The following is a 21840-nucleotide window of genomic DNA, read 5'->3' as shown; positions in this document are numbered from 1 at the left end:
AAACTTTCAGGTTCTTCAAGTTCTACAGGTTCTACATGTGATCCTTCACCTTGGAAAGACCGTTCTGTTAGTTCACATATATGAACTGGGGCTATCTTGGTAACATCCCACCCTTTATGGTATCTGGAAATATGCGTTAAAAAGGATGACTTTACATTGAATGTCTTAGAACATCCATCAAAGGGACATGTTACAGTCAAACCCTCATCTATGTGACCACTCAAATGACTCTTTAAATTTTTAAGATCAGCATATTCACTGCTGCAAAAATTAAACGAGCACTTTAACTGTACAGACACATTGCGGTTCCATGTTTGTGTGCTCCTACTGTCTACATGTGCTCGTGACATATGCACAGCAAGGCTACTGTATGTGTTAAGCTTCCTTCTGCAATCCCTATGGCCACATAAAAAAAATACATTATTATTATTTCTGTGTGTTCGGCAGTGTTTCAAGTAATCAGTCGAAGACCGGGCGTTAAAGCCACAAATGTTACAAGTCAACATGTTTAAGAGATTGAATTTGCCAAGTGAGGGATAGACAGAATCAGAACAGAATCAATGTGAAAACAAAAATTCAGATCAGCACAGTCACTTTTCAGATACCTTCAAATAAGCAATCTGTTTTGGGCTGCATGGGCCACTCTCTTTGGGCTGCAATGTTTTCCTCACTGCTTTTTCCACTTTAGGGAATGGATACCCTGCTAAAAAATCCAGATAACACCAGCCGAAGCTGGTTGGCTGGTCTTAGCTGGTTTAAGATGGAAGTAGCTGGTTTTAGTAGCCTGGCTTAGCTGGTCAAGCTGGTTTTAGATGGCCTCCCAGCCTGATTTAGCTGGTCAAGATGGTTTTAGATTGTCTCCCAGCCTGATTTAGCTGGTCAAACTGGTTTTAGATGGTCTCCCAGCCTGACTTAGCTGGTCAAGCTGGTTTTAGATGGTCTCCCAGCCTGGCTTATCTGGTCAAGCTGGTATTCCAGCCTAGACAAGCTGGTCTTCCAGCCTGGCTTAGCTGGTTTTAGCTGGTCTCCAAGCCTAATTTAGCGGATGAACATTTTACCTAATTACAAATTAATCAGATTACATGGTCCAAATACACATTATTTGTCTAAACACCCAGTGGCAGAAAAAATAGGGACAGTCAGCTAGCCTGACCAGCTAAGACCAGCTAAAATCAGCAAAGACCAGCTAAAACCATCAAAGACCAACAATTACCTGCTAAGACCAGCCTGACCAGCTAAAACCAGCAATTACCCACTAAGACCAGCCTGACCAGCTAAGACCAACAATATCCAGCTAAGACCAGCCTGACCAGCTAAAAAAAAAAAAATCAAAACCCCTCTAAAACCAGTCTGATAAACCAGCTATGACCAGGCTGGGAGACCAGCCAAAACCAGCCTGACCACCTTAGGCTGGTTTAAGCCGGATTTTTCAGCAGGGTAGTCTTATAATGCACAGGGGAAATCTGATTCTACTTAATCATCACCCCTTTGAATTATTGCCATTTTCAGTTGTATGGTAACGTAACACAGCGAGCTATAACAATACACATACACGTGACTAATTTACACACACACACACGCCCAACTTATGGGCTGGGCAAACGGGCCGTCGTCCACCCACGCTTCAAAATAACGCAAAACGCACACATTCAAATGTCACCATGAAACACACACGGCTACCAACTGACTATCGATACCAAATTTCATGTACGAGGAGGAACAAAAAATGTGCTTTTGACGTACTTACGAAGAGCAGGCGGCGGGCTAATGCTAGCGCACCTAGCAGCAAACGTCCACTCACGCTTCAAAATTACGCGAAACGCACACATTCAGATGTCGACATGAAACACACACGACTACCAACTGCCTATCGAGACCAATTTAATGTACGAGGGGGAACAAAAAATGGGCTTTTGACGTACCCGGTACTTAGGAAGCGCAGCCGACATGCTAATGCAAACGCAGCTAGCAGCAAAGGTCCCGCGTGCTCAGCTGCGAGCCACACTACCCTGTATAGCTACGGTTGAAATGCTGCTAAAAACCTAGAGACCTTCGAGACTAAATTAACCAACTAATAATGTGTCCTACTTTTCATGAGGGAAAGGCGACTGTCTGGCGAGGGGTGCCAGAACAGAACGCCCTCCATGCAGACGTAAATGAACAGAAAACGTGCTTATCATGTGTTTAACATGTTTAACTCAATATATTTTGTTTGAGAGGTGGCACTCCATTCCTGTTCTCATTACACACAACCAACCTGTTTCCAACTTTCCATGTGACTCGCAGTCGCAGGTTGTCACTGCTTCAGGCTGGCACTGACCGCACTGAGTGTAATGGCGTCGGAAAATTCTGGCTGGGGGAGAAAATTCTACCCATACTGCCTTGCGCAACAGCAAACTTTCCGTATTTCGCAAAACGGAGCGAATCCGTAGCAAATTCACGGTAAAGGGACCCCTAAATTTACGGATTTTTTTAACAGTGTAGTACAACTTTCAAACACTGTTGATCTTCAACTTGAAAACATAAATCTCTTGTGTGATGTTTTCCAGTGTCTGTCGATGTCTGCAACGGTGTTTCATCGTTTGGCAAAGCGCTGTCTTTATGCCCACGTACAGCGCGCCTCCATCTTTAGAGCCCAACGTTTGTCATCAAATGTGGAAAATGGAGAGCAAAAGAGAGAAGAAGAAACGGAAAGCACACTGGTGTACAAGCCCTCGGCTTATTACCAGACACCGAAGGCACGTTCTTCTCCCAATGGCTGCTTAGAAACTGAAGAATTGTCCTGTAGTCTACCCTTAAACACAAGTTTCCACCAACAGCGTAAGCCGTACCGCATTAGCTCCTCACGACGGCTCTCCAGCACCCAGAATACGATGGACTACAGTAAAGATGAATCAAGACGTGTCAACGGTGACCCACGAGCCTTTCAGAGATGTCGGTCTGAATACCGCAACATGGCCCATGACGTCTCTCAACACTCGTCTACTTTAGACGTCAACGAAGCCGCCTTAGTCCTTGGAAAAGTCACGGCCCTAGAAGGCAACATGGGACCTTCAGACGCAACTAGTTTCTTGTGCAAACTCAGCCAGATTCCCCACGAAGAGATTGCGGTTGTGAGGAGAGACACCCGGTTCAACGCGCTCCTACGGTACAGCGCGGAAATCCTGCAAGACTTCACGCCGGCGCAGTTATTAGATGCGCTGAGGTCATTTGTGAACTTGGGCTTGCCTCAATCTCATAGCATACTAGGATTGTATGAAACAGAGTTCTGCCGACTTGTGGCGGTGCCTCGGTCGAGTTGTTCCTCGGTACCTCGAGAGACTCTTTGACAACGTGAGTCGAAACTTCAACCAGCTGGGTCTTCCTTGTACATTATTGGAGAAGGAAGGAGATGTCCGAATACCCTCGTTCAACCTCTCGAGTCGTTACTCATACGTCATTTGAACCATTTGAAGCCTGAAGAACTGGGTGCTGTTTGCTTAGGCCTCTTCAAATCGCAGATCGCCCTGTCTGAGAGGGCGGCGCGCCGACTTGTGGACAGGGCGCTTGCGGTAGTCGATGATATGAGTGATTTCGGGATTGCTAATGTGATGAAGCTTCTGCGATTTAGCTATCTAGACCATCTTCCGTGGTTGGAGGCCATGGGGTCGGAGGTGCCTCGACGGGCCCCTCGGATGGAGGTTCAAGGCCTCATGCACGTCGTCTTGTCTTGCTCCGCTTTGCACTACCGGGATGATCGCATTCTCCTGGCTGTGGCCGAACAACTACCCAACGTGGTCAGCCAATGCAGGAGTAAAGATGCTGCGAAGATGCTTTGGGCCTTTGGAACGTTGGGAGTTCTTCCCATCCAGTGTCCCAAACTTTATCCCTGTCTCACCGCGATCTTACGAGAACGTCAACTTGAGTTTCAGCGATTCCCTGAACATCTTCTGACTGGTTTGCTCGGTCTGGCTTTTGCTGGTCTGTTCCCCCAAGACTTGCTCAGTCTGGCTTAAAGCGCAGAGTTCATCAACAGGGCTAGCAATTCCAAGGAGCTCGAGTTGAAGAAAGACTTATTCACCTTAGATGGAACTGTTGGCCTGGAGTTACCCGAGTCGACGGTCCCAAGACTTAGTCACGCGATGAGGGAAGAAGTGACCAAACAACTCTGGGATTTTGCTCAATCGGACATCTGCAAGAAGCCTGAGGTGCTCGAGGCTGAAGCTGTGTTGCAGAAACTTCTAGGTGGAGAGATGTTTGTACGCAAACACATGATACTCCCGCATTTGCGCTCTGTTGACCTAGAAGTGCACTTGGACCAAAACGACAAACCTGTTCCTGTGTCCTCCGGACCTTGTCGGCAAAATCTCGCCTCTCAAAACTGTGAACAAACACTCTCTGGAGGAGCTATAACTGATGACCTACTAGCTCAACTAACTAATGCCCAGAAGATTCCAGTGCGGCCGTCCAACAAGTTCCTCCAAAAGCCAGCGGCTCTCATAATCGAACCGGTTCATGTGAGAGAAAGTATTTTCAGTGTTGGTGTCGACTTGACGGACAATCTTCTAATGGCGTTGACCAAATCCGGGAAGCGCTCATCTCGCCCGGATGATTCGAAACCATCTATTCAGAGACTTGCCGTTCAAGTGACCAATAGAAATCAGTATTGCTACAGAACCGAGCAGCTGCTTGGACTCCATGCCCTGAAGCGGAGGCAACTCGCGCTGGCCGGATACAGAGTCGTAGAGTTGCCTCACTGGGAATGGTTTCCCTTGCTGCGACGCTCCCATGCCGAGAAACTTGCCTATCTTCACTGCAAGATATTCAGCTGTACGGACTCCAGAAAATAGACAAAGAGGTCTTACTCCACCTATGCCTGATGTTTCTGCACTTAAGTTGTGTGTAAATAACTGTATTGTTGCACATCTGCCAATAAATGACAAGTTGTGCTCTGCAGTTTTTATCAGTTTCTGCTCTGTGTATGATTGCTTTGCTCTGCTGTATTCTTAGTTTTTGACATTGCTTAGATTAAAGGTTCTGTCATTAATTACTCAGCCTCATGTTGTTCCAAACATGTAAGACTTTCTTTCTCCTAATAGGGCTCAGGCGCTGCGTTGCATTCTGGGACGTGGCGGCCATGTTGATGGCCTCGCGAATGTAAACATACAGCAAATCGAACGAGTAGAAGCAGAGTTGGGAGAAAGAAAAACTATGTTAAAATCCCGAAAAGGATATGGAATTTACCGGGATACGTTAAATAGGGAAGCCAGGGACCGGTATATGGACAAAATTGGAACTATTAACGGTTTGGATTCATATGAAATTTGCAGTTCACAAATGGATGGGTTCAGGAGCTGCAGATCATGAAGCCTATGTAACGTTAATCTTTTACCTTGAAGCATTCTGCACCGTTCTGTGTTCTCAGGTTGCACTACTTGCAAATAAACACTGAAAAATATCTGATTGTGTGACACATTATACTGATTTAAGTATATTTATTGTGAAGATTGTGGGTATGGATGCAACAGACACTCATGGCTGTATTTAATGCACATTTATTTCAGCACAACGCTAGGGCTCATGTTTGTCAGAGCACAACATACAGACACAATCTTATAGAGGAATGTCATGTCTTCGTCCTTGCTTGGCAACACCATGTGAATCGTTACTTTATCTGACAAAATAGTGTACTTGTTGCGGACGGTTCCAATCACCCTTTACACGTGTCGTGTTACGCATCACATTTGAGCTTCTCAAGAACCAATGAGGTTCATTGTCGTGTTACGCATCACATTTGAGCTTCTCAAGAACCAATGAGGTTCATTCTCGTGTTACGCATCACATTTGAGCTTCTCAAGAACCAATGAGGTTCATTCTCGTGTTACGCATCACGTTTGAGCTTCTCAAGAACCAATGAGGGTCATTTTCGAGTTACGCATCACGTTTGAGCTTCTCAAGAACCAATGAGGTTCATTGTCGTGTTACGCATGACATTTGAGCTTCTCAAGAACCAATGAGGTTCATTCTCGTGTTACGCATCACATTTGAGCTTCTCAAGAACCAATGAGGTTCATTCTAGTGTTACGCATCACGTTTGAGCTTCTCAAGAACCAATGAGGTTCATTCTCGTGTTACGCATCACGTTTGAGCTTCTCAAGAACCAATGAGATTAATTCTCGAGTTACGCATCACGTTTGAGCTTCTCAAGAACCAATGAGGTTCATTGTCGTGTTACGCATCACGTTTGAGCTTCTCAAGAACCAATGAGGTTCATTCTCGTGTTACGCATCACGTTTGAGCTTCTCAAGAACCAATGAGGTTCATTCTCGTGTTACGCATCACGTTTGAGCTTCTCAAGAACCAATGAGGGTCATTTTCGAGTTATGCATCACGTTTGAGCTTCTCAAGAACCAATGAGGGTCATTTTCGAGTTACGCATCACGTTTGAGCTTCTCAAGAACCAATGAGATTAATTCTCGAGTTACGCATCACGTTTGAGCTTCTCAAGAACCAATGAGGTTCATTCTCGTGTTACGCATCACGTTTGAGCTTCTCAAGAACCAATGAGGGTCATTTTCGAGTTACGCATCACGTTTGAGCTTCTCAAGAACCAATGAGGTTCATTGTCGTGTTACGCATCACATTTGAGCTTCTCAAGAACCAATGAGGTTCATTCTCGTGTTACGCATCACATTTGAGCTTCTCAAGAACCAATGAGGTTCATTCTAGTGTTACGCATCACATTTGAGCTTCTCAAGAACCAATGAGGTTCATTGTCGTGTTACGCATCACGTTTGAGCTTCTCAAGAACCAATGAGGTTCATTGTCGTGTTACGCATCACGTTTGAGCTTCTCAAGAACCAATGAGGTTCATTGTCGTGTTACGCATCACGTTTGAGCTTCTCAAGAACCAATGAGATTCATTGTCGAGTTACGCATCACGTTTGAGCTTCTCAAGAACCAATGAGGTTCATTGTCGAGTTACGCATCACGTTTGAGCTTCTCAAGAACCAATGAGGTTCATTCTAGTGTTACACATCACGTTTGAGCTTCTCAAGAACCAATGAGGTTCATTGTCGTGTTACGCATCACGTTTGAGCTTCTCAAGAACCAATGAGGTTCATTGTCGTGTTACGCATCACGTTTGAGCTTCTCAAGAACCAATGAGGTTCATTGTCGTGTTACGCATCACGTTTGAGCTTCTCAAGAACCAATGAGGTTCATTGTCGTGTTACGCATCACGTTTGAGCTTCTCAAGAACCAATGAGGTTCATTCTCGTGTTACGCATCACGTTTGAGCTTCTCAAGAACCAATGAGGTTCATTGTCGTGTTACACATCAAGTTTGAGCTTCTCAAGAACCAATGAGGTTCATTCTCGTGTTACGCATCACGTTTGAGCTTCTCAAGAACCAATGAGGTTCATTCTCGTGTTACGCATCACATTTGAGCTTCTCAAGAACCAATGAGGTTCATTCTCGTGTTACGCATCACGTTTGAGCTTCTCAAGAACCAATGAGGTTCATTGTCGTGTTACGCATCACGTTTGAGCTTCTCAAGAACCAATGAGGTTCATTGTTGTGTTTCGCATCACGTTTGAGCTTCTGAAGAACCAATGAGATTCATTGTCGTGTTACGCATCACGTTTGAGCTTCTCAAGAACCAATGAGGTTCATTGTCGTGTTAAGCATCACGTTTGAGCTTCTCAAGAACCAATGAGGTTCATTGTCGTGTTACGCATCACGTTTGAGCTTCTCAAGAACCAATGAGGTTCATTGTCGTGTTAAGCATCACGTTTGAGCTTCTCAAGAACCAATGAGGTTCATTTTCGTGTTACGCAGCACGGTTCTTGCAGAAGCTCACACCTCATTGGTTGAATGAACCTCAAGAACCAATGAGGTTCATTCTCGTGTTACGCATCACGTTTGAGCTTCTCAAGAACCAATGAGGTTCATTCTCGTGTTACGCATCACGTTTGAGCTTCTCAAGAACCAATGAGGTTCATTTTCGTGTTACGCATCACGTTTGAGCTTCTCAAGAACCAATGAGGTTCATTGTCGTGTTACGCATCACGTTTGAGCTTCTCAAGAACCAATGAGATTCATTGTCGAGTTACGCATCACGTTTGAGCTTCTCAAGAACCAATGAGGGTCATTGTCGTGTTGTGTAGACTGTCAATGGAGGGACAGAAAGCTCTCAGATTTCATCAAAATTATCTGCTTTTGGGTTCCAAAGATGAATGTAAATCTCACAGGTTTTGAATGACATGAGGGTGAGTAATCAATGACACAATTTTCATTTTTGTGTGAATTGGCCCTTTAAATGATAGCATTGAAATCTAGACGCACACTAGCGGCAGCAAATATAATTTGCAGTCAGGGTCGTCTAGCAACTCTCCGTTGGCTTGCGAGCTGGAAAAACCAAACTCTAGTCAGGCCAATCACAGCGTGTGTAGAGTCGGTGGGCGGGCTTAACATTATGACGGCAGAGTTGTGGCGGTTACGCGTGCTACTCATAAACAAAGAAGCTGGCGAACAGCGGTCTATCCAATCGGCTTTGGCCGCGACTCTGGAAGACGAAGCTTTTCTTTGAGAAAAGAACAAAGAACAGCTCTGAAGTCATTCTTAAGAAAGGAAGATGTGTTCTGAGTTTTGCCGACCGGATACGGCTGAAGTTTAATTTCTCAACTAGCTCTGCTTCACCTTCTTCTGTTGCTCTGGTTGGTTGTAGTGCTATCCTATTGCGTGCAGAAGGAATCTGAAAGACAAGCGTTGATCCCGCCCCTTGGATTGAGCCCTGCCAATGGTGTGTTACCAACATATTGATGTGGCTCCGGCTTGTCTGGTTATTTAAATGACACAATTCAGACACGATTTTCCTCCATTGAAAATGAATCATCTAAACACTCTATATATTCAACTCAAGTGTACTAGCATAACTTTGCCACTCTAAGTTCAATTTGTAATACAATTCTTGAGAAATGTTATGCTATTAAGACTTTGTTCCAACCTCATCATTATTGTGACCATGAACAAGACACTTTTACCCAAAAAATATCCAGATTGATTGATTGAAATTAACATTTTACCAGACACCAATGGTTGAAAATCAGAGATGTAGATACAAATACAAAATTCTAGAAAAGTTAATTAGTCATTATGTTTAATATCATACAAGTGTGAATCTAAACATTGCCAGGCTGTTCCTTATCATTGCATCAGTGTATGCCACAGAAAATCATTTGTTGTGTGATGAGTCACCAAACCACAGAAATATAATTATGAATATGCCACATATTTACGCTACACCTACACACGTCAGTGTTTATTCACACTTAATCTCTTAAATAAGCTGAATATTACAGTGTTAGATAAATGCTCAAAACTGTATAATTGATCATTGCCTCAGTCAAGCGAGTTTCTCTTTTTAATAATAATAATAATAATAATAATACACTCAAATCAAACTTATATTCGTTTAAAAGGTAAGCAAACAATACAATACACAAGATAATGATGCTTTTATACCGAGTGTGTGCATATATTTCAAGCACAAATGCTTATTTTGAGAACTGCCAGTGAGTAAAATGGGTGTTTAATCGTGAGTTTTTGGTTCTTGGCCTCGTTCAAATGCGACCCTCCTCCATCCAGAAGCTTCACAAGTTGATTGACACTCCCGCGAGCCAATGAAATCGTTACAGTGCGCCTCGTCTCGTGACGTTGCCGCCACCAGTATGTGTGCAAATCAGCATCAGCCAGCGTGCAACGCTCAGCCAATGAGCGCCTTCCAACGAGATGCTCTCCGGCCAATGGCGAGGCTCCACGACGGGGAAGCGGTGAGGGCTTATATACAGGCGAGCGCAGCGCCATGAGTTACACTCGAGACCGACAGGAAACACAGAAAGACACGAGAGAGAAAAACGGAACATTTACGCCCTTACTGCTTAATTTAAGGTAAGAGTTACATCTGTTATATTATCCTACGAAACCGCTTTAAAGATAACACGCCGCCATTTTGATTGGACATGTGTATTCATTAAACAAGAGGGACTAACTGTCTTAAATGTTAATGGCTTTTGAATGTGTTAAAATAATATTAATATTCGTCATAAACTGTATAAATGAGTATGTGATGCACCACGAGGTTGAGTTACTCTGACTAATCAAATAATATAATTATTTTGGGGGAAATGTATGGCTAAATGTGACCACAACCATCATAAGGCTCTTATTTTTAGTATTTTAGATTTATACATAAATATGTATCTCTGGTTTGTTAGGATAGGACAATATGAGGATGCAAAAACATCTTAATATTGAGAAATCTTGTGCAAATGAAGTCCTTAGCAACGCTTATTACTACTAATAATACATTAATGATCTATTTACATTTGGAATATCTTCATTGAACATGATCTTAATATCCTAATGATTTTTGGCATGATTAATTTTGACTTGTTCAATGGCTATTGGCTTATAACTAGTTCATAAATGTCCTTTTAATGATGCTTTATTACACGGTTTGAGCTCCAGCTGGACTCCATTCCTGGTTAAAATATGCTGATGTAATTATGATTATGAACTTGAGTTATTGCACGATGTTCTGCTTTAGCTTTCCCAGCCGTGAGTGACGTGTTCAGTATGATGTTCTTGACCTTTGACCTTCGTTTGACGTGTTTTTGACAGACACTGGTGAGGATTTGACCCCAGATCTCCGGCACGATGCGAGTCCTTTGCCTGTTTCTGCTGGTGGCCGGCGCTGTGTTTGCCCAAGATGATGATAAGAAGGAGAGCGTTGGGACTGTGGTGGGAATAGACCTCGGGACAACATACTCATGGTGAGGAAGAGGAAGAGGAAGAGGAAGAGTTCATGAGCAGAGTCACTCACACTGATTTACTAGACAAGAATACACACTCACACGCGCACACACACACACTCACACTCACACACACTCATACACACATTTATACATATTCACACGCTCTCACTCACACTCTCTCACACACACACACACACGCTCACACTCTCTCACACACACACACACACACATATTCTCACTCACACACACACACTCACACACACACACTCACACACACACACTCACACACACACACTCACACACACACTCACACACACACTCACACACACACTCACACACACACTCACACACACACACACACACACACACACTCACACACACTCTCACTCACACACACTCAATGCATATATTTTTATTTTATGTATATAATATTTGGTTCCTTTCTTAAAGAAATGTATAACATTTATATACACATACATTTATTTAACTACATCAAAATATCTAAAATATATTTAATTTGAAAATCATACTTTTTATACCTAATATTTGTGTTTTTACATAATTTATTACATGTCTTATTTAACAAATACAGAAATACAATAAATACATTTTCTATTTATCTCAAACTAAATATTTATGAAAATAAATTTAATATATATGTATACAACATTTAATACACTTTCTATATTCATTTTAGATATAATTTCCAATATAATGTATCAATGTCTTATTTAACTAGACTCACAATAAAAATATATATATTATAAAATATAATATATTCATCTTGCACATATTTTATTAAAACATTTTAAATTGTACATATTATTTTTATTTGACTAGAACAAAATATGATTATAAAAATGTAATATAATTAATTACATTATATCTAAAATGTATATATTATTTTTGTATTATATAAAAAATATAATTTTTACATTTTTATTTAACAAATATAGAGAATTCAATAAATGTAGTAATTTAATATATTTGTTTTTTTAGCTCAAACTAAATATTTATGAAAATATATTTAATACAAATATATACAACCTTTTAATACACTTCCTATATTTTATATAAATGTGTATAATTTTCAATATAATGTATAAATATAAATGTATCTACTGTCTTTTTATTTAACTAGAAAAATATATATAAAAGACGTGTGTCTTACAGATTTAGTTTTATTTTAAGTAAAATTGCTTATATTTTTATTTAATAAGAACTATGATTCTAAAAAGTAATATTTAATAAAAATCTTACACTTTTTATTTTGTAAATATTTTTTTTTTAATTAAATGTTATAGTTTATGTATATTTTATTTGACAAACAAATATATGATGTGTATTTATTATATATACATACTAGGGCTGTCAAAAGATTAATCGCATCCAAATTAAAAGTTTGTGTTTACATAATGTGTGTACTCTGTTAATTATTATTTATATATAAATACACACAAGCATGTATATATTTAAGAAAAAATATGATTTTTTTTATATTATTCTAGATTATATAAATGTGTATATACATGAAAATATTTCTTAAATATATACATGAATGTGTGTGTATTTATATATAAATAATTAACAGAGTACACACACATATATTATGTAAACACAAACTTTTATTTTGGATGCAATTAATCACAATTCATCTTTTGACAGCCTATATATATATATATATATATATAAAGTATTTAAAAACAATGCTCCGCCTCAGAACGCTACTATCATCTAATAAACCTCATTGCTGTGTGTCCTCAGTGTTGGCGTGTTCAAGAACGGGCGTGTTGAGATCATCGCCAATGACCAGGGAAACCGCATCACTCCGTCATATGTGGCCTTCACCACCGAAGGAGAGCGGCTCATCGGCGACGCCGCCAAGAACCAGCTGACCTCCAACCCGGAGAACACCGTCTTCGACGCCAAGCGGATGATCGGCCGCACGTGGGGCGACTCCTCCGTCCAGCAGGACCTCAAGTACTTCCCCTTTAAGGTTCGCCAGCCTGTGCCCGTCTGTGCCCGTCTGTGCCAGTGCCACACCCCGTCATCCTCATGCTAAACTCCTGCTTTCTCTCCTCCAGGTCATTGAGAAGAAGAACAAGCCTCACATCCAGCTGGACATCGGCTCAGGCCAGATGAAGACGTTTGCCCCTGAGGAGATCTCCGCCATGGTTCTGACTAAAATGAAGGAAACCGCGGAGGCGTACCTGGGCAAGAAGGTAATGTGACGCCAACGCTCGTCGAGGCTAACGCCGCAGTCAAACTCCACAGCTAACTCCTGCTCTTTTTAAAGGTCACACACGCTGTGGTCACCGTTCCCGCTTACTTCAATGACGCCCAGCGCCAGGCCACCAAAGACGCCGGAACCATCGCCGGCCTGAACGTCATGAGGATCATCAACGAGCCGTAAGAGCCCAAATGTTGCTTTATTTATAAGTATATTTGGGGGCCAAGCTCTGGTGCAGAAATCAGCGTTTTTCTTCTTCCACTCTTTAGTCTATGGCAGCCCATAAAACCGTTTGCGGGAAAGTTATGAAATTTGGCACACCGATAGAGGACTAGCCCAACTGTCACTGTAGCAAATTTGGAGTCTCTAACTCAATCCCTCTAGCGCCACCACCTGTCCAAAGTTGCACTCATGTTTTTGTTAATAACTTTTGAACCCTAAGGGATAGAGACAAACCTGTCATTAAATGTTCACGCCATTTTGAATTAACCGAAAAAGCGGTTGCTCCAATTTTCACAAAAATTTAACCAGATCATCTTCAGGCCATGCTGACAAAAAGTTGTGGAATTCGAGTTGATTCGTCAAATCGTTTTCGATAAACGCGTAAACAAATCTCATGTAGCGGTTGCAAAAATACACTTAAGGCTAGATCTCCGCAACGCTTTATTGTATTCAAACCAAACTTGGTACATGTCATCACAAGCATGACCTGAGACAACATGCAGCGCCACCTACTGGTCCGAAGATACGAAAAATAGCTTTTTTTGCTTGCTTCTGAACTAAATGTCCAAAAATCATAAGTGGTCTCGTTAGATTCAGGATGTCATGCTGAGTCGTCTGATATCCAATTTTACCATATCGGCCATTTTGAATTATGTGCTAAAATGCTGTGTTTTATGAACACATGAACGGATTGTTGTGAAACTCGGTATGGGTCATCAGCACGATGCCCTGAAGGAGCCGGAGAAGTTTCGAAACAACGCCATCTAGTGGAGAATTTCTTCAAACGCTTATAACTTTGGGTGTGGTTGACTTTTCATGGGAGTAACTTATTTTTTTTGTCTCCTGAATTCTTGCCGAGTCCAACGATACCAGACTTGTCAGGTTTCGGCATATGGTTTGTGGAGCGTTGTAATTTAGCGCTTAAAAAAACGTTAGCTGATATCTTCGAAACCGCTAGTCCGATCGAGACGAAACCAGCGTCAGAAGTTCAGAAACATGGGTCGATAGCTAAACGCTAATACCAAAATGTCAAAATATTGATAGTAAGGGGAGTAAAATCCAATCAAAGTCAGGTGTCAAACATTTATATGAAAAAAACACGTAAAAAATGACTAACTCAAAAACGAAATTAGATTTTCACCAAAATTGACGCACATGTATGGGCTCACTCTGACTCCTACAAAAATGGTGGTATTGTGGCGCGATAATAGAACTAAACTAAAATCATAAAATGTTTAATTGCTGCAGTTGATCTGACACTCTCGGCTTGTTCCCGATAATGGCTGCTCTATTTTCGATTGTAACCGTGATGTTTTCGACAGAACCGCCGCCGCCATCGCTTACGGCCTGGACAAGAAGGACGGAGAGAAGAACATCCTGGTGTTCGATCTGGGCGGCGGCACCTTCGACGTGTCCCTGCTGACCATCGACAACGGCGTGTTTGAGGTGGTGGCCACCAATGGAGACACTCACCTGGGCGGAGAGGACTTCGACCAGCGCGTCATGGAGCACTTCATCAAGCTCTACAAGAAGAAGACCGGCAAGGACGTGCGCAAGGACAACCGCGCCGTGCAGAAGCTGCGGCGCGAGGTGGAGAAGGCCAAGAGGGCCCTGTCCGCACAGCACCAGGCCCGCATCGAGATCGAGTCCTTCTTCGAGGGCGAGGACTTCTCCGAAACGCTGACCCGCGCCAAGTTTGAGGAGCTCAACATGGTGAGGACTTTTATTATGTATTCTTTAGTCTATTCATTTTTACTTGAGATCTAAACTAGTAAGAAAACTAAACAAAAGGACATTAAAAATATATACAATTAAATAGAAATATTAAACTAAAATAAATAAAATTAAATAGAAATATTAAACTAAAAGGAAATTAAAAAAATATAGACTTTATCATATTTCAGGTTTTCAATATTTCTATTTAGTTTATACATTATTTTAGTTTCAGTAACTTGGTACCAAGTAAAAATTAATAAACTAAATAAATATTAAACTGAAATAAAATGTATAATACTGGATGAGAACAGTTTTATTTTTAATTTCCTTCTACTACATTAATAGTAAGAAATAAAAAAATGGAAGTTAAATTAGTGATTAAAAATAAATGAAACTAAATAGAAATATTAAACTAAAAGGAAATTAATAAATAAAATGGAAATATAAAAACAGTGAAATTACAAGTTCTCATCTAGTATTGTATATTTTATTTATTAATTTCCTTTTAGTTTAATATTTCTATTTAGTTTATTAATTTACTTGAATAATAACTTGCTGAAACTAAAATAAAATGAATAAACTCAATAGAAATATTAACCTAATTTAAATAAGCTAAATGGAAATATTAAAACCTAAAAGTAAGTTAAAAATAAGGCACTTATTTTTTTAAATTATTTTGGTTTTAATATTTCCCTTTAGTTTATTGATTTTTTTTTTTTTTTTTAACTTGGGTACTAACTAAAATAAAAATGTATAAAAAGCGAAATATAAATATTTAAACTAAGGAAATTAAAAATACAACTGAAATATAAAGACTTTTTAAATATTTTAGTTAGTACTTAAGGAAAAATGAATAAATTACTAAAATTAGGATAAATTAAAATTAAACATCCGAAACTCTGACCCGCGCCAAGTTTGAGGAGCTCAACATGGTGAGCGCACAATTTATTTATTTTTTATGAACAGGACTTTTATTATGTATTCAGTTTATTCATTTTTACTTGAGTACTAAACTAGTAAGAAATATATAAAAACTAAACAAAAGGACATTTAAAATAAATAAAATTAAAGAGATATTAAACTAAAAGGAAATAATAAAAAAATAGACTATATTTTAGGTTTTTCAAATATTTCTATTTAGTTTATACATTTTTATTTGTTTCAGTAACTTAGTACCCAAGTAAAAAATATTAAACTAAATAGAAATATTAAACTGTTCTCCTCCAGTATTATATATCAGTTTTATTTTAAATTTCCTTCTAGTTTAATATTTTGACAGTTTTTTACTTGAGTACTAAATTGATAGTAAGAAATATAAAAAATAGAAGTTAAATTAATGATTCCAATTAAATAGAAATATTAAATTAAAAGGAAATAAAAAATATACTTATTATATTTACTTTGGATTTTAATATTTCTATTTAGTATATATTTTAGTTTTCATTTTTACTTAAGTACTAAATTACTAAACTTAAGATGAAAAATGAAGAAATTAAATAGAAATATTAAACTAAAAGGAAAATAAAACTATACAATATTAGGTTGAACTTGTACTTATTTCAGCTTTTTAATAATCATATTGTTTTTTGTTTTCTCTTGGGTACCAAATTACTAAAATACAAATGAAAGCGCTAAATGTGAATATTAAATGAGGTGTGTGTTTGCCCGGGCAGGATCTGTTCCGCTCCACCATGAAGCCAGTGCAGAAGGTTCTGGAGGATTCTGACCTGAAGAAGGCCGATATCGATGAGATTGTGCTGGTTGGCGGCTCCACCCGGATCCCCAAGATCCAGCAGCTGGTGAAGGAGCTGTTCAACGGCAAAGAGCCGTCCAGAGGCATCAACCCGGACGAGGCTGTGGCGTACGGAGCAGCGGTCCAGGCCGGAGTTCTGTCCGGAGAAGAGGACACCGGTGAGAGACACACACACACACACACACACACACACACACACACTAGGGATGGCTCGATACCACAATGTTGTCTTCGGTACGGTACCACAATCTAATACCGAAGTACCGATATTAAATCGATACCATACAGGGTCTGAATTGTGATGCGGGTATTGCGCATAATTGTACTCACTCTCGCAAGTTTTGGGTTTATGAAGCGGGAAATTACCGCAAACGTTTATTATTAAATTAATCAACAATCAGTCCTTTGGAAACTTTTTTTGTAAGTAATTTCAGCAATACTGCGCGTCTCCATTCTCTCAAAATGAGCAAATTGATTCTGGCTTTAAAAGACATCGCACCTGCGCGATAAAAGCATCTGCGCGCTCAGATTCGACACTTTCGCTTCCGTTGCGGGACAGCTGACGGAAATCACGGCCCACGTCTTTTTAAACCTCGCCAATTTGAACATGCAAGCGATTTTATAGCATTTCGTAATGCATATGGGATGAGAGCTAAGAGTTTTCTTTGCGTTCATACCAACACACACACACACACACACAAGCCTAAAGAGCTCGCGCATTCCAAATTAAGTTGTTTTTCCTCAGTCAAATACACACAAAATTATGTCAAATGTCCATCTTTAGTGAGTAGTCGCATAAACACAGTTGGTTATGTCTTTCGCGGATGTAAACCGTGCAATGCGTGCAAATATTATGAGATCTAAACGTCACTGGTTGAAACGAACGCTGGAGATTTCTTTATATTTAAACGATACGATCTTATGTATGTGCGTTAATCAGTGTTAAAAGAAAAATGTCTAAATTAGATCGTTAGAATTATGCGCTCACCTGTCGATCTCATAATGTCTTACAAGTCAGGAATGAAGTGACGATGCTTGGCAAGGTTTGATGGTTCTTCAGCAGTTTTATAAACAAAGTAATTTCAAATTTCACGTCTACTCCTGTCATTATTAATGAGTTTTGTGCGTGTTGAGTGAGATTCAACTGCTGTATTCATCTTGTTCTGTTGCCACATTTGCCGGTTTCACGTCAGTTTAGGTAGCGCTGCCACCTAGCGGTGAACTTCGGAACAGCAGCATAAACCGAAATGAGCAAAATCGTGATATCGTAACGTTTGAAATAAAATATATACCGATATTGTTCGCGCGCGCGCACACACACACGACCTCATGAGTGCCCAAACCCTTTCCCTGCCTGAAGGCTAACGCCTGAATCCTGTCCCTCAGGTGACCTGGTGCTCCTGGACGTGTGCCCTTTGACCCTGGGCATTGAGACCGTTGGAGGAGTGATGACCAAGCTGATTCCCAGGAACACCGTCGTGCCCACCAAGAAATCCCAGATCTTCTCCACCGCTTCCGACAACCAGCCCACCGTCACCATCAAAGTTTACGAAGGTGAGCGGACAGTTGCACTTCAACATACTCAATGCGCATTTTAGCCCATTTCATAAGGTTCATTAATCTTCAGAATAGGGGTGTGCGATAGATATTTTGAAATAATAAAGATACAAAAAAGTATTTTTACTAATGTGAAATTAAAACCGCAGCAAGTCACTGTTAATGAGTGAGTCATTGAATCATTAATTTAACCGATTCGTTCAAACGGCTGATTCAGTCAGGAACTAAAATGTTGAATATCTAAACGAGTGAGTCATTGAATCATTCAAATGGCTAATTCGTTCAGGAACAAAGCATTTGACCGTTTTAATGAGTGAATCATTCAAACGGCTGATTCGTTCAGGAATTAAGCATTTTACTGCCTTAATGAGTGAGTCATTGAATCATTCATACAAACGACTCATTCAAATGTCTGATTTATTCAGGAACTAAGCATTTGACTCTTAATGGGTCATTAAATCATTCATTTAAACGATTCGTTCAAACGGCTGATTCATTCAGGAATTAAGCATTTTACTGCCTTAATGAGTGAGTCATTGAATCATTCATACAAACGACTCATTCAAATGTCTGATTTATTCAGGAACTAAGCATTTGACTCTTAATGGGTGTCATTTTAAATCATTAATTTAACCAATTCGTTCAAACGGCTGATTCATTCAGGAACTAAAATTTTGAATATCTAAACGAGTGAGTCATTGAATCATTCAAATGGCTAATTCGTTCAGGAACAAAGCATTTGACCGTTTTAATGAGTGAGTCGCTGAATCATTCAAACGGCTGATTCATTCAGTAATTAAGCATTTGACTGCCTTAATGAGTGAGTCATTGAATCATTCATACAAACGACTCATTCAAATGTCTGATTTATTCAGGAACTAAGCATTTGACTCTTAATGGGTCATTAAATCATTCATTTAAACGATTCGTTCAAACGGCTGATTCATTCAGGAATTAAGCATTTTACTGCCTTAATGAGTGAGTCATTGAATCATTCATACAAACGACTCATTCAAATGTCTGATTTATTCAGGAACTAAGCATTTGACTCTTAATGGGTGTCATTTTAAATCATTAATTTAACCAATTCGTTCAAACGGCTGATTCATTCAGGAACTAAAATTTTGAATATCTAAACGAGTGAGTCATTGAATCATTCAAATGGCTAATTCGTTCAGGAACAAAGCATTTGACCGTTTTAATGAGTGAGTCGCTGAATCATTCAAACGGCTGATTCATTCAGTAATTAAGCATTTGACTGCCTTAATGAGTGAGTCATTGAATCATTCATACAAACGATTCATTCAGAAGTGAAACGCTGCCGTGTTTCGCTCAGAGACGCAAAACGGTCCCATGGCTTTGTTTGGAACTATTTTCATGGGCAAAAACGGGCAATATTGTGTCAGTCTTAACGTATTGATTTTATAAAACCGTTCAATAAACAATCACATAATCGTGCTGATATTTGGATAAAAACGACTGGTGTGATATTAAATGGCAATCTATAGCTGTATTTTTGCCTCTTATAACAAACCATCAGTTTCTGAGAGAAACCCAGCAGTATTTATGCTATTTTTTTACCTCTTATCAGACGAACGTGATCATCTCTGAGCTCCGCCATAACTTCCGGCGAGTGAGGTCAAAATACGAGCGTGGTCATAGATATATCGATCATAGATGCCTCATTCTACTGATCCGTGCAGGCGCTAATGAGGGATCTACGTATACATCTATGTCTGAATATTAAGGGCATTATTAATGCATTTCATAGAGTAATAGTGCACTAGTTTAACCTACTACACCTCGTTAAATGTGTCTCCCTCTCCTTCCGTTTCCAGGTGAGCGTCCCCTGACCAAAGACAACCACCTCCTGGGAACCTTTGACCTTACGGGCATCCCTCCGGCCCCCCGCGGCGTCCCTCAGATCGAGGTGACCTTCGAGATCGACGTGAACGGCATCCTCCGCGTCACAGCCGAAGATAAAGGCACGGGCAACAAGAACAAGATCACCATCACCAACGACCAGAACCGGCTGACCCCCGAGGACATCGAGCGCATGGTGAACGAGGCGGAGCGGTTCGCGGACGAGGACAAGAAGCTGAAGGAGCGCATCGACTCGCGCAACGAGCTGGAGAGCTACGCCTACTCCCTGAAGAACCAGATCGGGGACAAGGAGAAGCTGGGCGGAAAGCTGTCCTCCGAGGACAAGGAGGCCATCGAGAAGGCGGTGGAGGAGAAGATCGAGTGGCTGGAGGCGCATCAGGACGCAGAGCTGGAGGACTTCCAGGCCAAGAAGAAGGAGCTGGAGGAGATCGTGCAGCCAATCGTCAGCAAGCTTTACGGGAGCGCGGGCGGCCCACCGCCAGAGGAGGGCGAGGAGCAGGGCGACAAGGACGAGTTGTAGAGCGATCGCGCCAGGTGTACATATTGGACATTTTTTGTACGAACCGATCTCTTCGGGAAAGACTTGTGGGATGCGTTTGCGCAAAGTTTGTTTTCTTGTTTTCTCTTCACTCCGGTGGAGATTTAGTCAGCCTGGATTGAGGCTCGATGCTGCTGTTCTCAGGCAGTTCTGGGGGAGGGAGGGAAGGAGGGGGTTCTGGGTAAATTCCATGTGACGTGCAAAAAGTTATTTATTGAAAATCTGGAAAATGTAGAAGAGATTTCTACCATCAATTAAACAATAAAAGTTTGATACAAAATGGCCGTCTGTCTCTCTTGACTTCAAATGTCTCAACTGGGGGGAAATAGTTCACCTGAAATGTTTTATTTATTTAAACCATTAAATTTTGGCAGCTAAAATAATTCCCTGAATGTTTGAAGTTAATATTTCAATAATTAAAGGATTCGTTCGCTTTTAAATAAACTTTTGATGTCATCCAAGATGTCTTTCTTTCTGCAGTCGAAAGGAAGGTTTTTGAAAACATTCCAGGATTTTTCTCCGTATAATGGACTTCAATGGGCTGTGCAGCTTTAATCGACACCAGATGATGAATAAGGGTCTGATCTAGCCAAACCATCAGTTTCTGAGAGAAACCCAGCAGTATTTATGCTGTTATTTTACCTCTTATCAGACGAGCGTGATCATCTCTGAGCTCAGACATAACTTCCGGCAAGTGAGGTCAAAATACGAGCGTGGTCATAGATGTATACATAGATGCTTCATTAGTGACTGCACGGATCAGTAGAATGAGGCATCTACGATCGATATATCTATAACCACGCTCGTATTTTGACCTCACTCGCCGGAAGTTATGTCTGAGCTCAGAGATGATCACGTTCGTCTGATAAGAGGTAAAATAATAGCATAAATACTGCTGGGTTTCTCTCAGAAACTGATGGTTTGTCTAGATCAGACCCTTATTCATCATCTGAAGCTGCACTGAAACTGTCATTTGGACCTTGAACCGTTTGGAGCCCATTGAAGTCCATTATATGGAGAACACCTGGAATGTTTTCATCAAAAACCTACATTTCTTTTCGACTGCAGAAAGACATGGACATCTTGGATCGCATGAGGGTGAGTAAATTATCCGCAAAAGTTTATTTAAAAGTGAACTAATCCT

The 21840-nt window shown here is 40.5% G+C and overlaps 1 protein-coding gene and 1 pseudogene across 2 annotated transcripts; both read left to right on the top strand.

Moving 5' to 3' along the window:
• The first annotated feature begins 2558 nt into the window (after positions 1-2558).
• On the top strand, positions 2559-4829 carry LOC307124784 (FAST kinase domain-containing protein 5, mitochondrial-like; annotated as a pseudogene). Its single transcript has one exon. The product of its transcript is annotated as an FAST kinase domain-containing protein 5, mitochondrial-like (transcript).
• A 4951-nt stretch (positions 4830-9780) lies between these two features.
• LOC307124858 (endoplasmic reticulum chaperone BiP) lies at positions 9781-21072 on the top strand. Its single transcript, XM_079814320.1, has 9 exons — positions 9781-9930; positions 10663-10814; positions 12561-12792; positions 12881-13018; positions 13093-13205; positions 14571-14961; positions 16638-16875; positions 18104-18271; positions 20113-21072. The coding sequence occupies exons 2-9, from the start codon at positions 10699-10701 to the stop codon at positions 20676-20678; spliced, it is 1962 nt and encodes a 653-aa protein (XP_079670446.1). The 5' UTR covers positions 9781-9930; positions 10663-10698; the 3' UTR covers positions 20679-21072.
• Positions 21073-21840: the final 768 nt, after the last annotated feature.

The sequence above is a fragment of the Gobio gobio genome (genome assembly GCF_949357685.1).
Source record: "Gobio gobio genome assembly, chromosome: 4".
Lineage (NCBI taxonomy): Eukaryota > Metazoa > Chordata > Actinopteri > Cypriniformes > Gobionidae > Gobio > Gobio gobio.
This window is presented reverse-complemented; position numbering and strand designations above follow the sequence as displayed.

Bases quoted from the DNA above. Each gene is read 5' to 3' on its own strand.
- LOC307124858 (XM_079814320.1), top strand. From the start codon at position 10,699: ATGCGAGTCCTTTGCCTGTTTCTGCTGGTGGCCGGCGCTGTGTTTGCC. The intron at 12,793-12,880 runs GTTCGCCAGCCT...TCTCTCCTCCAG, and splicing joins TCAAGTACTTCCCCTTTAAG to GTCATTGAGAAGAAGAACAA. The intron at 13,206-14,570 runs GTAAGAGCCCAA...TGTTTTCGACAG, and splicing joins ATGAGGATCATCAACGAGCC to AACCGCCGCCGCCATCGCTT.